Consider the following 16,471-nt stretch of genomic DNA (forward strand, 5'->3'; position numbering starts at 1 on the left):
TGGCACCGGGGGGGTCCCTGCCCTACAACCGGGGGTCCTTGCTGGCACCTACAGGGTCCCTGCCCCACAGCCAGGGGTCCTTGCTGGCACCCGGGGGTTCCCTGTCAGCGTCCGGGAGGTTCCAGTCCCACGCCCCCAGGGCCCGGCCCGGCCAGGGCCCGGAACGGTGGAGCGCGGCCTTCCGGGCGGGGCGGGCTGCTGGGCCGCTGCCCCTTGCCCCGGAAGTGCTCGTCCTCCCGGAAGTGGTGCCTCCAGCCGCTCTGTCTCTTTCCGCCGCCATCTTGGGCCCTGCTCCCCGCACAGTGAGTCCCGCCGCTGTTATCCGCCGCCATCCGTCGCCACCCGGGGCCGAGGCTGCTGCCGGGGCTGCCTGCTGCTCGCGGGCCGCGGCCGGGCCGGGAGGGGGGCGGGAGGGCGGCGGCGGGCCCGGCCGAAGCCGCCGCTGGGGCCATGGTCGCGCCGGGAAGGCCGGCGGGGACGGCGCCGCGCACCGGGAAGGAGCCGCCCGCTCTGGGGAGAGGGGAGAGGCGGCCGGGGCGGCGGGCCGGGCCCCCGGGGGAGGCCGGCTCCGCAGCCCGGCGGGGGAAGCACTGTTGGCAGCCCCGGGTGGGACCGGGCTCGGCCCGTGCTGTTCGGCGCTCGGGGCCCGTTGGGCCCGGGGTGTCCGGTACCGAGCGGGCAGCTGAGCTGTCCCTCCTGACCTGCCGGTACCGGGAGGCGTTCAGTGCCCCAGACAGCGGCTGGCGGGTGGCTGTGGGAAGGGCCAGGGACCGGCGGCCGCCCTGGGGCTGTCCGGAGCCCCGGCGAGCCCGGGCCTGGTGCGTTCTCCCTCTCCCCAGAAATGCCTGGCGAAGCTACAGAAACCGTCCCGGCCACGGAGCAGGAGTTGCCGCAGCCGCAGGCTGAGACAGGTGAGGCGGGGGGGGGGGATGTCGCGGCTTCGGGGAGGGGGCGAAACGTGCTACGGGGGGGGAACGGCCCCTGGGCCCCCGGGCCCCCAGTCGCTTTTAAGGGGGAAGGTCGGACGCTGCGAGTTTCACCCCTGCCCGGTGGGTTCTTGGGTGACACGGGAGCGGCGGAGCCAGGGCTGGGGGTCCTCGGGGGGGCGAGGACCCGGTGGCAGCAGGTGCTCTGCTCCGTGTTACCCCAGGGGTGCTGGGGGCTGCACCAAGGCCTGAGGGTCTTTCTCAGCTTCTGCATCGTTGTGTCGTGGGCCGAAGGAAATTGTGTTCCTTCTGTAGCTTCCTACCCCAAAACACATCGCTGTTGCTAAAGTCACGTTATTTGTGGGCCCTCGTGTCCCAAACTATCAGGGAGAGCGTTGTATCGGCACGCTCTGTACCTTGCTCCTATGTTCCCGTACGGATTTGGGTGTTGGAGCGGTGCAAGTGGGAGGAGGGCTGGAGCTGGGTCGAGGTGCAGCCGTGTGGTGACTGGGACGTTCAGAGATGCCTACAAGCGTTAATAATCCCTTTGCACACCGGAACCGGTCGGGTCTGGGCAGGTGACGCATGGCTCCATGTTGGAATCACAGTGTGGCCAGGGAGTGTTGCTGTGCTGGTGGCGGGGGGCGGCCCAGGGATTCGGGGCAGCTCAGAAACACGCAGGCGGGGGAGCGCGGGCTCCTGTGCCCACCGTGGGGCAGGAGGTGGTGCCCAGCTGCCTTGATGGTGTCCCAGGTGCTGCGGTGCAAACGCTCTGCCCAGGTTTCCTGCGTCTGCTCCAGGCCATGGGAATATGTGACCAGGCGTTGTCACCCAGCTTGGGGGAGCCACGTGGTGCACGGTGGTGGATGGGGTCTGTCCAAAGGGCGCCTTGGATTTGGGGAACACGAGGAAAGTGGGACCTTCCCTCCGGTCGGGAGGTGCTGGCAGAAAGGCCCCTGGGAGGAGACGGCCCCCCATGCCCAGTGCGGCTGAATGACAGCTGTCAGTGTGACAGCTGCGGTTTCGGGTCCTGGGGAGCTGCTGTACTTTTGGTCTCTCTCCAGGCGTAGCTGGGATTCTTGCGTGGGGGCACTTAGCAGCGTGTCCCCCCTTCCCGGAATGGCTTTTCTCACGGTCTCAGGCAACAACTGGCATGTTTTCTCCTCTTGAGCACTGCTACCCTTGAGTGACTGACAGCTTCATGGAGGAGACAGAGGTCAGTAGAAGCCGGCAGTGGGCAGCTTGTGCTGAGCAGGAAATGCAGGACCTGTTCTCCGGCCCTGGGGCAGCACCACGGGCAGCTGCAGAGGCTGGAGCAGCTGCGGGGGAACCGTTAGGTAGGTCTGCAGGTGGAGGGGGTGTGTGGGTGCGACGGCTGTCGCATCTGCCTTGCCTCTACTCAGCCGGCTGTTCCGAGATCCGGCAGCACAAGAGGAGCTGGGGGTGCTGGTGCAGATCACCCCGTGGGTGGGAGTCGCAAGCAGTTTCCTTTGACATTAGTCTTATTCTTCGGAGGTTGGCTGCTCCATGGAAAGCTTGTGAGATTGGGTGCAGCAGTCTCTAATCCAGCAGTAGAGGGGTTTGGCTTTGGGATGTGGGCAGCCAGACCGCGGAAGGCTCTGCAGCCTGCTTGTTTGAAGCATCCCTTAAAAATTATATGTGCTTCTTGACAATCCTGTGAGGCAAGGCTGTCAGTGGAGAAGTGGTGAATTGAAATATTGTGCTTATCACAGGAATGTGCTCAAACGGTGCTGGTGAGGTGTTGGTGGAGTTGGAAAAGGAACAGGAGGAGCTGGCAGGGATAAACGAGCTTTCCAGAAAAGGGTGTTGTCTGAGTAGCCTGTTCTGTAAAGGTCTTGGGACCAGCTCAGCTCTTGGCAGGGTTTGTTTCTCCTTTTTGAGGCGCCAGTAGGTTCTCTGGAGCAGGAATTGTCCTGGCACCCGTTGGCACGAGGCACTGATGTCTGGCACTCATTGAGTAGCTGCTCAGCTCCAGGCAGGTTCCTGCCTCCTCCCACCATCCCACATTTCAGGGTAGGCGGGGGAAACGGGGCGTTGGAATCATCTTTCAGGGCCAGGCCGCTGTTCTTGGACAGAGAAAGGGATGTTGCCCACAGAGGAGGCTGCTGTGAGTTCCACGCCGCACATGTTGCTGCTTTGCACGGTGGGGAGGCAAGGACTTGAGTCTGTGATTAGCCCTAATTGCAGCATGGGAGAGGTGGGGCAATGGAATCGCTGGCAGAACCCCTGTCGCAGGTCAGCGGGTGACCTGTGCAGAGCTGGATGCGGCTGCAGCGGTGAGAGCCGGTGCCCCGTGCGGAAGCAGGAGGAGATCTGTCGTTCCTTCGATGTTGCTGAGGTCTCTGCAAACCTGACTGTGGTTTGGGCTCCGCAGCTGTCGGTGGCTTCTCCTTGGCAGCTGGCCTGGCAGCGCTCCCCTCGCTGTCCCTGCCAGCGGACTTGCCGGGACACGCTGCCTTCGTGTTCGGGGTTGGTGCCGTGCACGGGGCTGGAGCTGCTGAGGGGCGGGTGTGTGGCTGGGCCGGTTCTGCTCTCCCAACGGGCGGTGGTGCCGGTTACGCTGGTCAGACAAGCGCTCCTCTCCCTGGCTCTCACAGCCCTTTCCCCTGAGAGGTTCCCTCTGATCCTGAGCTGGCGTTCGGGAACGCCGGGCTCTCACCGGGCTCCCAGCGCTGGCTGGAGGCAGGCACGTGCTGGGGGAGCTGGATGGCAAGTGCCCTCCCTCAGCGGGACTCGTCTTAACAAACTGTTGTTCTCACCTCAGCTCCAGCTGCCCTTCCTCCCGCAGCCCCTGTTACTGCTCCTGTCGCAGCACCAGGTACTCAGGACCCTCCTCGTTAACACCTCGTGTGCCACATTAACCAGAGTTTGCTGTTCTGGGTGGTTGCAGTTACATTAACCCTAACAGCTTGCACAGGGGAGCGCTGGTCACTGCGTGGGAGTCAGGACTCGGGGTCCTGTCCCCTCAGTGCGGTTGAGCCACGCCGCTCCCCTGTGTCTTGGTGTCCTCGTCCCTGAAGGGCGTGTGCCTGCCAGGAGGGGCTGCCTGTGTCACACTGGGGCTGGAGGGAGGGGGCTGCCTGCTGCCAGTGCGCTCCTGGAGCAGTTATGCATGCCAGTGTGTTAAATTTGACTTTTCCTTCCTATCCTCGGGTGGGTCCTTGTTGCCCTCCCTGCTCCTGCCAGCCCGGGATGCCATTTCCCAGACTGGGGAGCAGCGCTGGGGCTCTGGCCAGGCCTCCGGAGCTGCGTGGAGGTGGTGGCAGCCCCTTTGGGTAGGGAAGAGCCAAGGGTAGAGCTGGCAGCAAAGCCTGGCCCCTGGCCTGCTGGGGCTTCCCGGCGTTTCAGGTGCCACCCCGTGCCGTGCCAGGGTTCCCTCTAAAGAGGGAAGCCTGGGGTGGCCGTGCTGATCCCAGCAGCGGGTTTTTTTCATTTGTCACTTGTGCCCACCAGCTGGCTTATGCTGGCACGGCGCTCTCTAGAATCGGTGCCGGTTTCTAGAAGTGGATGAACGCCCCGGTCTGCGCTGGGTTGGTGGGTCGGGCAGACGTTCCTCTGCTGCCCTAGAGGCCAGGCACGAAGGCTGGGGAAGGCCAGGGCCAGGACGGGGCCGGCTGTGCTGGGCACGCTGCCTTCTGCTGGCCTCCCCTCCCTCTCTCCCTGCTCTCACGGGTTCACTCTGTTTCTCTCCTTTAGCTGTTCTTCATGCTGCTCATTCCCCACCTCTGACTCCATCTCCGGGCCCCGCTGGCCAGGCTCTCCCAGCGGAGCCGCCCAGCCCTGCCGCGACTCTGCCTGTCCCTGCTGGGCCCCCGGCCCCCGTTTCCCCCCCTGTGGTCCCAGCAGCAGCGATCCCCGTGTTTTCTCTTCCCCCCCAGCTCCCTGCCCCAGCTCTGCAGGTCCCAGTTACCACCTCCCCTCCTCCAGCTCCGCAGTCCCCGATGGGTTTTGCAGCCCCAGGATCTCCAGGGCCTGCCCCAGTTAGCCCAGTGTCTCCGGGACTCCCAGCCCCAGTGTTGCCTGCTCTGGCTGCTGCTCCTGCCACAGTGACGGTGGCCCCCCTCGCCCCTGCCGTGAGCCCTGGCTCTCCCCCCACAGCTCTCACTTCTCCCGTGAAAGCTGCTGTCCCCGCGAGCCCCACGGGAGCTGCAGCCCAGGCCCCTCTCCCTGCCCCCACAGCAGCCTCCGCAGCCCCCACCGCTTCCCTGGCCCCCGGGGCAGCCCCGGCTGCTCTCCTCCTGCCCCCTTCCCTTCCCCTGACACCATCTCCCCCACCAGCGTCCCCCACTTTCCTGCCTGCTCCTGCCGCGCCTCCCGAGGCTGCAGCTTGTCCCCAGAGCCCGGGCTCTCCCCCTCTTCCCACGGCAGCCCCTCCGTGCCCTGTCTTGGCTGCCCCAGCAGTACCAGTGTCTCCTGGCAGCCCTGCCTCCACCCTGCTGGCTTCTGCCTCGGCCTCTCCCCAAGCCCCAGCCCCCAGCTCTCCCCTGCCCCCCCCCATCTCCTCCCCAGTGCCAAGCCCTGACCGGTGCCATCTCTCCTCCTGGCTTCCTGGCTGCCCCCGTGGCCCTGGCCCCGTTGTCACCCGCTGCCCCTCTTGTGCCAGCTGTGATGTCTCCTGGGAGTAATGCTGTTGCCCCACAGGGCCTGACCCCTGGTGCTCCAGTCTCTCCACTGGTTCCAGTTGCTCCTTCTCTTGCCCAGACCTGTCCTGTGGACCCTGTCCCAGTGGCCCCGGCTGCTGCCCCTGCAGCTCTGGGAGACCCGGTCCCTCCCTCCATGGCCAGGACACCTCCTGAGAGCCTGGACCCTCAGGCAGCGCCTGCCGCTGTGGCCGTTCCCATCGCTCCTGCCCTGTCGAAACCCTCTCTGGGAGCTGCCACATCTCCCCCAGGGCCACCAGTGGCAGCAGCCATGGCTGCTTTGGCTAAAGCAGCTCCAGTGAGTCCTGTCTCCCCACCGGTAGCTCCTGTGCCTGCTGCCCCCTCAGCCCCTTCCAGCTCCCCACCTGTCACACCAGCGATGGCAGCTCCGGCCGCCCCTCCTGCAACCAGAGTGGCTCCCATGAGCCCAGTCACTGCCCTGTCAGCTCCTTCTGCCCCTGCCACACCAGCTCCACCAGCTCCGGCTGCCCCTCCTGCGGCCAAATTGCCACCTGTGAGCCCTGTCACTGCCACATCTGACCCCTCTGCCAGCTCCCCGCCTGTCACACCGGTGGTGGCAGCTCCATCCACCCCTCCTGCAGCCAAAGTGGCTCCCGTGAGCCTGGTTGCTTCCCCATCTACGCCTTCTGTCCCTGCTGTGCCAACTTCAGCTGCCCCTCCTGCAGCAAGGTCACCTCCCACCGCATCTGCCCCCTCTGCCAGCTCCCCGCCTGTCACACCGGTGGTGGAAGCTCCATCCATTCCTCCTGCAGTCAAAGTGGCTTCTCTGAGCCCGGTCACTGCCCCTTCTGCTCCTTCTGTCCCTGCCAGCTCCCCACCTGTCACCCCAGCAGTGGCAGCCCCTGCAGCTCCTGCCACCCCTCCCGCAGCCAAAGCAGCTCCCAAGAGCCCTGTTGCTGCTCCCTCGGCCCCTGCCACACCAGCTCCTGCATCTCCACCAGCTCCAGCTGCTCCTCCCGCAGCCAAAGCAGCTCCCAAGAGCCCTGTTGCTGCTCCCTCAGCTCCTGCCACACCAGCTCCTGCATCTCCACCAGCTCCAGCTGCTCCTCCTGCAGCCAAAGCAGCTCCCAAGAGCCCTGTTGCTGCTACCTCGGCCCCTGCCACACCGGCTCCTGCATCTCCACCAGCTGCTCCTGCAGCCAAAGTGGCTCCCAAGAGCCCAGTTGCTGCTCCCTCAGCTCCTGCATCTCCACCAGCTGCTCCTGCAGCCAAAGCGGCTCCCAAGAGCCCAGTTGCTGCTCCCTCAGCTCCTGCATCTCCACCAGCTCTAGCTGCTCCTGCAGCCAAAGCAGCTCCCAAGAGCCCTGTTGCAGCTCCATCAGCCCCAGCCACACCAGCTCCTGCATCTCCACCAGCTCCAGCTGTGCCCTCCACAGCCAAAGCGGCTCCCAAGGGCCCCGTTGCTGCTCCCTCGGCCCCTGCCACACCAGCTTCTGCTTCTCCACCAGCCCCAGGTGCCCCCCCTGCAGCCAAAAAAGCCTCCCAAGAGCTCTGGTGTGGCTCCCAAGAGCCCTGTTGCTGCTCCCTCAGCCCCTGCCACACCAGCTCCTGCATCTCCAGCTGCTCCTCCTGCAGCCAAAGCAGCTCCCAAGAGCCCTCTTGCTGCTCCCTCGGCCCCTGCCACACCAGCTCCTGCATCTCCACCAGCTCCAGCTGCTCCTCCTGCAGCCAAAGCAGCTCCCAAGAGCCCTGTTGCTGCTCCCTCGGCCCCTGCCACACCAGCTCCTGCATCTCCAGCTGCTCCTCCTGCAGCCAAAGCAGCTCCCAAGAGCCCTGTTGCTGCTCCCTCAGCCCCTGCCACACCAGCTCCTGCATCTCCACCAGCTCCAGCTGCTCCTCCTGCAGCTAAAAAGCCTCTGAAGAGCAGCCCTGGCCCTGCTCCACATGCTCCCTCTGCCCCTGCTGCTCCAGTGCCAGTGGCTCCACCAGCCCCAGCTGCAGCCAAAGCGCCTCCCAAGCGCCCTGCTGCAGCCCCACCAGCTCCAGCTGCCCCCCCAGCAGCCCTGGCACCCAGCACGCCAGCTCCCACTCCAGGCACGGCTGCCCCAGCCCCAGGGCTTGCTGGTGCCCCCCCAAAGCCATCAGCCAGTTGTGCAGGCCCTGCTCCCCAGAAGCCAGAGGGCAGCCCTCCTGGCTCTGCCCTGGCAGGTAACCTCCCCTCGGCTGCCTCTTCTGTGCCGAGCGCTCCCCCTGCAAAGAAGCAGACCCCTCCTGGGAAAGTCACCAAGCCATCCCCCCGCCCACCCCCATCCAAGCCCCCCTCGAAGGCCCCAGCCCCTGTCAGCTCTGCCGTCGATGATGATGACCTGCCGCCTCTGATCCCCCCCGAGCTGCCCGCTGCCAAGCTGCCGGTGCAGCCCATCCTGGTGGACTTCTCTCCCCGAGCAGCCGTGGCCCCCGCTGAGGCCCCTGCTCCTCCGGCTAAGCAGCCTGTCCTGAGGAATGACAAGGGTATTTGCCACCTCGGTTTGCCGTGTGCATGGAGTGTCACTGGCTGCCCACCAGATACTAACCCGTAGATGGGGCGCTTGGCGTGTTGCTCTAGACGAATAGTCTGTGGAAGTGCCGCGGTGGAGGCAGGCCTGAACCGTGCCAGACCGGGCTGAACCTGCCCGAGCAGCCGGTGAGCCGGGGAATGGGGAAGGGAGATGCCCCGTGGCCGCGGGATCGGGCAGGTCAGGGCTCAGCGTGGTCCAGTGCCAGCGAGTCAGTGTCACTAATGCGTGTTTTCAGGCACGGAGCACGGTGTGGTTTGAGGCATGGGTGCTGCGATTGTTGCCTGAGCTGGCTTCACACGGAGGCTCTGGGAAGAGCTGCCACGTGCCTGTACCCCGGGGGGGGGGGGGGGGGGTGTCTGCCATCCACCGTGGTGTTCCCTGTGTCTGTCTGCTAGCAAAGGGGAGCTACGGGCACTGCCAGTGCCAAAATGGGCCTGTCCCCACACACTGGGGAAAGTCCTTCGCCTGGCTGAACTGTTGGGGGCCCCCAGGCACGCACCGACAGTCTGCAGAGAGCTTTGTCGGGGGCTCCTGCGTGCTCTGCACGGCCGTGGGCACAGAGGCCCTTTCCAGAGAAGGAAACAGGACTGAATTCAGGTAACAGCTGCATGAGAGGACATCGTGGTCACCCTCTGGCCTCCTCTAAGGCTGGAGACACCCGGCTGTGCTTTGTTCACTCCTGCGCGGTCGGACACGGCTGTACGATGGTTCACAAGCTAATGGTGGCACTGCGGCAGTGGCACAGGAGCTGGCAGCCCTCTGAGCCTCCCCGGCTCCAGCAGCGTTCAGGACCTGGCACAGAGGCCAACCTGAGCGTCCAAAGATGCTGTTCCCTCCCTGGTGGGGATTTTCGAGGTAATTGCAAATCGCCTCGTGTAGCAAAGTCACGGAAAGGTGCAGAAGCCCCAAGGACTCGGGGATTCGAGTCTCAGTTCCATGCTGTGTGTCTGAGCTCCTGCAACTCCAGCTTCACCACTGCCTGAACAGAGGGAGTCCCAGTCAGTGCCAGGCCTGAGGAGCGCTGCCCTGTGCTCCTCCTCCAGCCGCGCTGCCGCGCCGGCCACCACGGTGCCTCAAAGTGGGGGGAGCGGCTGGGGCTGTCTCCTGGGGCCTCAGCATTCCGGAGGCAGCGTCCAGGCATCTGCGGTGCTCTGGCAGCCCTTCCACCATGGTGAGCGTGCTCAGAACAGGCTTTTGTGCTCCCTGCTGCTGATGGCGTTTGGGGTTGCAGAGAGCACTCCTTCCACCTGATCCTGCTTGACCGTGCGGGCTGGAAATGGTGTCGGCACTCAGAACCCCCAGCAACAAGGGCTGCACTGGAGCAGTGCGGTTCTTTGATCTTGCTGTGTCCCCTGGACCTACCTGAGCTGGAAAGAGACACGTGTGTTTGTTTCTGTAGGGTCTGGAACAGAGTCTGACAGTGATGAATCCGTACCAGAGCTCGAAGAGCAAGACTCTACACAGGCCACGACGCAGCAGGCACAGGTAGGGCAGGCGGCGCACGCTGGCCACGTCCCTGCACCCAGCAGCAGCAGAGCAGGATCCCTGCTGGTGCTGTCCATCGCCACCTCAGGGTTGTCACGGGTTCCTCTTGTTTTCTATTCTTGTAGCTTGCAGCAGCAGCTGAAATAGATGAAGAACCTGTCAGCAAAGCAAAACAGAGCCGGAGTGAAAAGAAAGCACGGAAGGTGAGGTGGGGTGGTGGCTGGACCAAACCTGTACACGGTGAACAGCCTGCCCATGGGTGGCTGGGGTTTGCCTCAGGGTCTGGCACGGTATCCTCGAGTGCTGGGGCCTTTGCCCCACCTGCTGCTCCTGCCCTCCTGCCCCGTACAGTAGCAGCTGGGTGCTGGGGAGCCGAGAGCTTTGTATGACTTTCTGTCCTCGTCAGGCCCCCGGGCAGGGGGACACCCCGTCTGTGGGCAAAATCCCTTGTGTCTGGAGGGGCTCAGGGCTGTGCTACAGATCCTGCCAGTCCTGGGAGAGTTCCCTCCCGGGCTCCCACTGCATTGTCAGGCTAAAAGCCTGGGATTGCTTCTCCTCCACAGCAGTAAAATGCACATTTTCATTTGCAAGAGCACACTGATCGTTGGACCCGGGTCTCTGGAGAGCAGATGAGTGGATGCATCTTTTCACAGGCTGGGCTGTCTCAGTAACTTCTTTCCCTCGCTTACTTTTCTCTCATGTTTTTCAGGCAATGTCTAAACTGGGCCTTCGCCAGGTGACAGGAGTAACCAGAGTCACCATCCGGAAATCTAAGAACATCCTCTTCGTCATCACAAAGCCAGACGTATACAAGAGCCCAGCATCAGACACCTACATAGTCTTCGGTGAAGCGAAGGTGAGCTGACTGCAGAGTGTCTGGCAGCTGCGTTAATCCGTGCTTGCAGCAGCTGCTCTGTGCCACTCCAGAGGGATGTGGGCAGACCCGGGGTGGGCGTTGAGGGCCAGCTTCCCAGCTGCGTTGTTCGGCAGAGCTGTTTGATGTGCTGGCACTGCTGCAGGGTGGGGAGCACAGCTGCGGCGCGCCGAGCCTGCATGCTGGCATCCTGCTCTGCACGAGGCCAGCCTCACTTACACCTTTTCCTCCTCCAGATCGAAGACCTGTCCCAGCAAGCCCAGCTGGCAGCTGCCGAAAAGTTCAAAGTGCAAGGAGAAACTGTTTCAAACATCCAAGAAAACACACAGACTCCCACCGTGCAGGAGGAGAGCGAGGAAGAGGAGGTACACCTTCCCCAGCCTGGTTCTGCAGGGCTGGGCACTTCACTGTGGGGCTGAGCCGGCTGCAAAGCCTCCAGAGTTTGTGTTAAGACCCATGGTTTTCTTCCCTCCATCCGTGTCTTCACCATGATGGGAAAAGGAGAGCACAGGGTCCTTCCCTGGGGGGATCTGGTCCCAGGCACTGCCAGGGGACTGTCCCCAGGCCTGGGCAGTACCCGGCCTTGCCTCCCAGCTTCTGTCTGCATGGCCTGAGCAGGAGCTGCCCCAGTCCAGACAATCCCATTTCCCTCTGCCAGGCACGGAACAAACCGTGGTCGGGCTGGCGTGAACCCTGGGTTCTGTCTCCTTTAGGTTGACGAAACTGGCGTCGAGGTGAAAGACATCGAGCTGGTGATGTCACAGGCGAACGTGTCCCGAGCAAAGGCAGTCCGTGCCCTGAAGAACAACAGTAACGATATTGTAAACGCTATAATGGTGAGTGCCTGGCCGGGTGGGCCTGGCGCCCGGGGAGGAGGGAGAACCATTCCCGGTGGGATGTCCCTGGGGGGAGATGTGCAGCACGTAGTTCCCATGTGGCTGCTGCCGCACGTAGGGCATGAGCTGAGGGACGGGATGTGCCTCCCGCCTGCAGCCGTGGTGCCGGATTCCTCTGCGTGTCAGGGGCCGGGCTGTGGGGCTCCGTGCTGCCGGCAAGGCTGGCTCCTAACGTGCCTTTCTCTCTCTGCAGGAGTTGACGATGTAGCTGCCAGAGGGAGGAGCGTTTTTTGGTGTTTCAGAGAAAAGTAAAATGCAACTAAATTTAAAATTTGTACTATTTCTATCAATTAATAAAAGTTGTGGCTTATTGTTGGTGAAACACTTTCTGCTCCATGTTGGCTTTGCTACCTTCCCCTCCCTGGTAGCCAAGGTCCCAGGGTGGAGCCTTCCTCCCGGGAAGATCTCAGCACCGATACCCTGTCCCGTCCCGCTGCAGCGGAAGAACACCTGCCCGTTCCCTCATTTCCTTCCTGTCCTGGAGGTCGGCTGGCCATGAGCCCCAGTGTCACCACCATGCCTGGGACACTGGGTCCAGCCCAGGCCGTCTCCTTCCATAGACAGCGGGAGGTCCCAGATGGGAGGCGAGGAGCCCGCTGCAGGGTGTCACCTTCATCCCCCCCGACGTTCCTTTGGTGACCACGAGCTTCTCACTTCCCCGCAGCTGTGGGGTGGGGATGGACTGGGGCATCGCATACCTTCCAGCCTGAGCCGAAGGGAGGCTGAGGCTCGTCCAGCTTCGGGTCCACTGTTGCAACCTGCTGCTTTGCTGGATGGGGCGGCGCAGCAGGGCTGAGCAGTGGAAGGCACTGCGCTCGGGAAGCCTCTGCTCATCCAGAAAGCCGCTCTTTGCAGGCAGAGGGAATCTTCCCCCCCCACTCGCAGGGGAGTGAGCTGACGTCTACCCTCCCACGGCCCTGAGTCTCACGAAATGCAGAGGCTGGAGCTGCGAAAATGGGCATCTTGCTGCCGTTTAGCAGAATTTTCTCCCCTGTGCCATAAATGCTGGGTTTCGGAACAGCTCATTAAAGCTGATGAGTGACATGGCAGCACAGGCAGCCAGCGAGAAGCCCAAGAGGAAATAACGGCGATGCCAGCTGGGAGCCCTCCATTACCCTGCAGCCCACCCATGCAGGTGGGCAGAGCTCCCACCTGCCAGGAGGCAGCAGCGCGAGGGGCTGCAAGGGAGGGTGGCCATGGGCAAGCCCGAGTGGGGGGGATTGAGTGGGAGGCTTGTGCAGCGGTGTTTGACAGTTTTAATTAAGAAACTGGAAAGCTGCTGGCCCAGGGAGCAGCGATGGGATTTCAGAGCAGCTTCCAGCTCTGAGAGGTTGAATTCGGAGGCCGCAGGCAGGAACGAGGCCTGGAGAGGCCCCATCTGCTCGGTGCGGAGTTGAGTTTTCATTAGTACCGTGCTCGATTCCCTGTGCTGTTCCCTGACTGCCCGCTGGAGCAGGAATTGGCTTTTGATTTGGCCCAGGGTTTCACTATCCAGTTGCTCAGCTGGCAGGCGGGCACTTCGCGTTCCCAGTTCCCAAACGCTGCTTCTCACTCCCGAGCCTGATCCTGGTCTGTGCCCCTCGTGATGAGCTGGGATGCCTTTGGCCTGAATCACTGCATCTCCCAGGGGAAGCTGCCTTTTTTTTTTTTTTTTTTTTTTGGTAAGACACGTGCTCTGGGGAAGGCCCAGCACGAGTGTCCCCCTCTGCAGCGGTGCCGGGGGCTCGGGGCTGGTATGGTGGCACAGCGCAGGCCCTGCAGCAGTGCAGGATGAAGGCCCGGCGGGCAGCACCTGCTGCCATGCACAGGGGTGTGGGCCCAAACCTGCCGGCTCGGGGCAGCTGGGGAGGATAAAAATGACCCCAGGGTGGGCTGGAGAAGGGCTCTGCCGGGCACAGGCTCGGTGGGAGCAGCCAGGGCCCCATGGCCCATGGGGCTGGGAACAGGCCCAGGGATGAGGCCCACCCAGGAATGGGCCTGGAGACAGGGCTGAGCAGGGAACAGGTCCGGGGATGGTGACCAGCTGGGGACAGGGCCAAGCTGGGAACAGGCTCAGTGATGGGGCCAGGCCAGGAACGGGCATGGGGAGGGGGCTCAGCTGGAAATGGGTGTGTGGACAGGGCCCAGCTGGGAACAGGCCCAGGGATGGGGCCAGCCAGGAATGGGCCCAGGGATGAGGCTCAGCCAGGAACGGGTCCGGGAACAGGGCTGAGCAGGGAACAGGCCTGGGGACAAGGCCCAGCTGGGAGAACAGGCCAGGGGATGGAGCCAAGCCAGGAATGGGCCTGGGGCCGGAGCCCAGCTGGGAACGGGCCTGGGGATGGGGCCCAGGTGGGAACAGGCCCAGGGATGGGGCCCAGCCAGGAACGGGCCCGGGGGCAGTATCCAGCCAGGAACAGGCCTGGGTATGGGGCCCAACTGGGAATGGGCCTAGGGATGGTGTCCAGCAGGGAACAGGACCAGGGATGGGGCCCAGCCAGGAATGGGCCCAGGGGCAGCATCCATCCAGGAATGGGCCCGGGGATGGTACCCAGCCAGGAACAGGCCTGGGGACAGTATCCAGCCAGGAATGGGCCCAGGGGCAGTGTCCAGCCATGGACAGGCCAGTGATGGGCCCTGTGCAAGGACTGGGCTGCGGGACCCCGAGGCCTTTTGCTCACCTCCACCTTCAGTCTGGACAGTGACCTTCCCCGATTCCCTGCTCTGCATTGTCCCTTTCAGGAAGGATTCTTTGGGATGGGCCACAAAGACAGATGACCTGCCATTGAAAGGCTTGTTTGGGGCGGCCGTTCTCTCCTTCTCTGGCTTTGGGAGGTAGCACGCCACCTCAGCACGGCCACCTCGGCACGGCCACCTCGGCACGGCCACCTCGGCACAGCCACCTCAGCACGGCCACCTCAGCACGGCCATCTCGGCACAGCCACCTCAGCACGGCCATCTCGGCACGGCCACCTTGGCATGGCCACCTCGGCACAGCCACCTCAGCATGGCCACCTCGGCACAGCCACCTCCGCAAGGATGGCCACCTCAGCACGGCCACCTCAGCAATGGCCACCTTGGCATGGCCACCTCCCCAAGGATGGCCACCTCAGCACGGCCACCTTGGCATGGCCACCTCAGCACAGCCACCTCAGCATGGCCACCTCGGCACAGCCACCTCCGCAAGGATGGCCACCTTGGCACGGCCACCTCAGCATGGCCACCTCAGCAATGGCCACCTTGGCATGGCCACCTCCCCAAGGATGGCCACCTCAGCACGGCCACCTCAGCACAGCCACCTCAGCACGGCCACCTCAGCACGGCCACCTCGGCACGGCCACCTCAGCACAGCCACCTCAGCACGGCCATCTCGGCACGGCCACCTCAGCATTGGCCACCTCAGCACGGCCACCTCCCCAAGGATGGCCACCTTGGCACGGCCACCTCGGCACGGCCACCTCAGCAATGGCCACCTTGGCATGGCCACCTCCCCAAGGATTGCCACCTCGGCACGGCCACCTCAGCATTGGCCACCTCGGCACAGCCACCTCAGCACGGCCACCTCGGCACCTGCAGCGGCCACGGCTGCCCATCACTGAGGATGTGCCAGCAGGAGTGTCCGATGGGGGGGAACGAGATGGCACCAGTTGTTCATGTCTGCCCTGTTCGATCGTGAAAAATTGTAAATCCTGTGCCTTGGGTTTTCTTCATACACTTGAGTACTTGGAACAGCTACCATGAGCTAACCAGAGAACCAAGTTGTAGGTCAACTTAGGAAAAAATAAGAGGTTTTCATTGTTGTAGCCTGGGTCTTCAAACGTTAAGAGAACAACTTTTAATGGCCTTTAGGAACTGCGGGTTCAGTGCTTTAAGAACATGGTGGCTGTCAGGTAAGAGCGAATTTGTGGAGCAGGTTTGACTAAGACGTTACTGCTAGGAATGGAAGCAGAGTTACGGTGTGTCGAAAGGGTGAGCAGCAACATGTTGTTTCTGAAAAACTCTAGCTTAGGTGACCTGCCGTCTTGGAAAACATTGAACCCATGGGATGTTGATCTGTTAAATATAATGGTAACAGAAAGGCAGTGAGAATGCATTTTGTTAATGAAGTTGTCAACTGAAAGAAAAGGGTAGGCTTTGCGACATTCTAATATTCTGCCATAGCTTAATCTGTTACGTGCATTTGTCATTCTTCAGTACAACATCTAAATAATTTCAGCCCCAAAAGTTCTGACTTGGGTGAAATAAAATTAAAGAATTGTGAAGCCTGTATTAGGATCCAAAAGAAATACTTACAGAAAAGAATCTAGGAACAGGTGAGTTCTCAAAACTAAAAAAAAAAAAGTATTTCTTAAGATGCTTTATTAGACCTGTAGGTAGCTAAATTTAGCCAACGGCACTTGAAAATAGCTACATTACCAACATTTATTCCCTCTTTATTCATTAGGTAATAAATATTTCTTTGTCTGGAGCAAGAAAATGGGTATCTAAGAGAGCTCTGGTGTTTTACAATGGTGGGGAGACCCCCAGCCATGGTGAGGGCACACAGAAAGACCCCCCAGCCATGGTGGAGCACACAGGGAGACCCCCGGCCCTGCGGAGAGACCCCCAGCCCTGGCAGTGCCCCATGGGGAGACCCTCAGCCACCGTGGGGGACCTGCAGAGAGACTCCTGACCATGCAGAGACCCCTGGTCCCAGCAGGGGCCTATGGAGAGACCCTTGGCCATGGTGGGGGACCTGCAGGGAGACTTCCAGCCCTGCAGAGAGACCCCTGCTCTTGGCAGAGGCCCATGGAGAGACCCCTGGAGAGACTCCCAGCCACAGCAGGGCCCTGTGGAGAGACCCCCAGTTCTGGTGGGGACCCATGGAGAGGCCCCTGGTCCCAGCAGGGCCCTGTGGAGAGACAGCCAGCCCTGGCAGGGGCCCGCAGGGAGACCCCCAGCCATGGCGAGGCGGGGCCTGGAAATGCCCTGAGGAGAGACCCCTGGCCCTGGTGGGGACCCACAGAGACCCCTGGTCCTAGCAAGGGCCTGTGGAGGATGCCCGGCCATGATGGGGGACCCAGGGGGAGACTCCCAGCCCTGCAGAGAGACCCCTGTTCCTAGCAGGGGCCCATGGTGAGACCCTCAGCCA

General features: G+C 62.6%; 1 protein-coding gene across 1 annotated transcript; it reads left to right on the forward strand.

The window, feature by feature from the left end:
- The first annotated feature begins 170 nt into the window (after nt 1–170).
- NACA (nascent polypeptide associated complex subunit alpha) lies at nt 171–11,683 on the forward strand. The gene is made up of 8 exons (XM_040618897.1): nt 171–302; nt 840–911; nt 9,506–9,591; nt 9,717–9,794; nt 10,301–10,447; nt 10,702–10,830; nt 11,179–11,301; nt 11,555–11,683. Exons 2-8 carry the CDS (start codon nt 842–844, stop codon nt 11,567–11,569), a joined length of 648 nt encoding a protein of 215 aa, XP_040474831.1. The 5' UTR covers nt 171–302; nt 840–841; the 3' UTR covers nt 11,570–11,683.
- Nucleotides 11,684–16,471: the final 4,788 nt, after the last annotated feature.

This window comes from Falco naumanni, chromosome 20 (genome assembly GCF_017639655.2).
Source record: "Falco naumanni isolate bFalNau1 chromosome 20, bFalNau1.pat, whole genome shotgun sequence".
In the NCBI taxonomy this organism is placed as follows: Eukaryota; Metazoa; Chordata; class Aves; order Falconiformes; family Falconidae; genus Falco; species Falco naumanni.

Excerpts from the sequence above, each read along its gene's own strand:
- NACA (XM_040618897.1), top strand. The coding sequence starts at position 842 with ATGCCTGGCGAAGCTACAGAAACCGTCCCGGCCACGGAGCAGGAGTTG. Across the intron at positions 9,592-9,716 it reads CCACGACGCAGCAGGCACAG|CTTGCAGCAGCAGCTGAAAT; the intron begins GTAGGGCAGGCG and ends CTATTCTTGTAG. Across the intron at positions 10,448-10,701 it reads TAGTCTTCGGTGAAGCGAAG|ATCGAAGACCTGTCCCAGCA; the intron begins GTGAGCTGACTG and ends TTCCTCCTCCAG.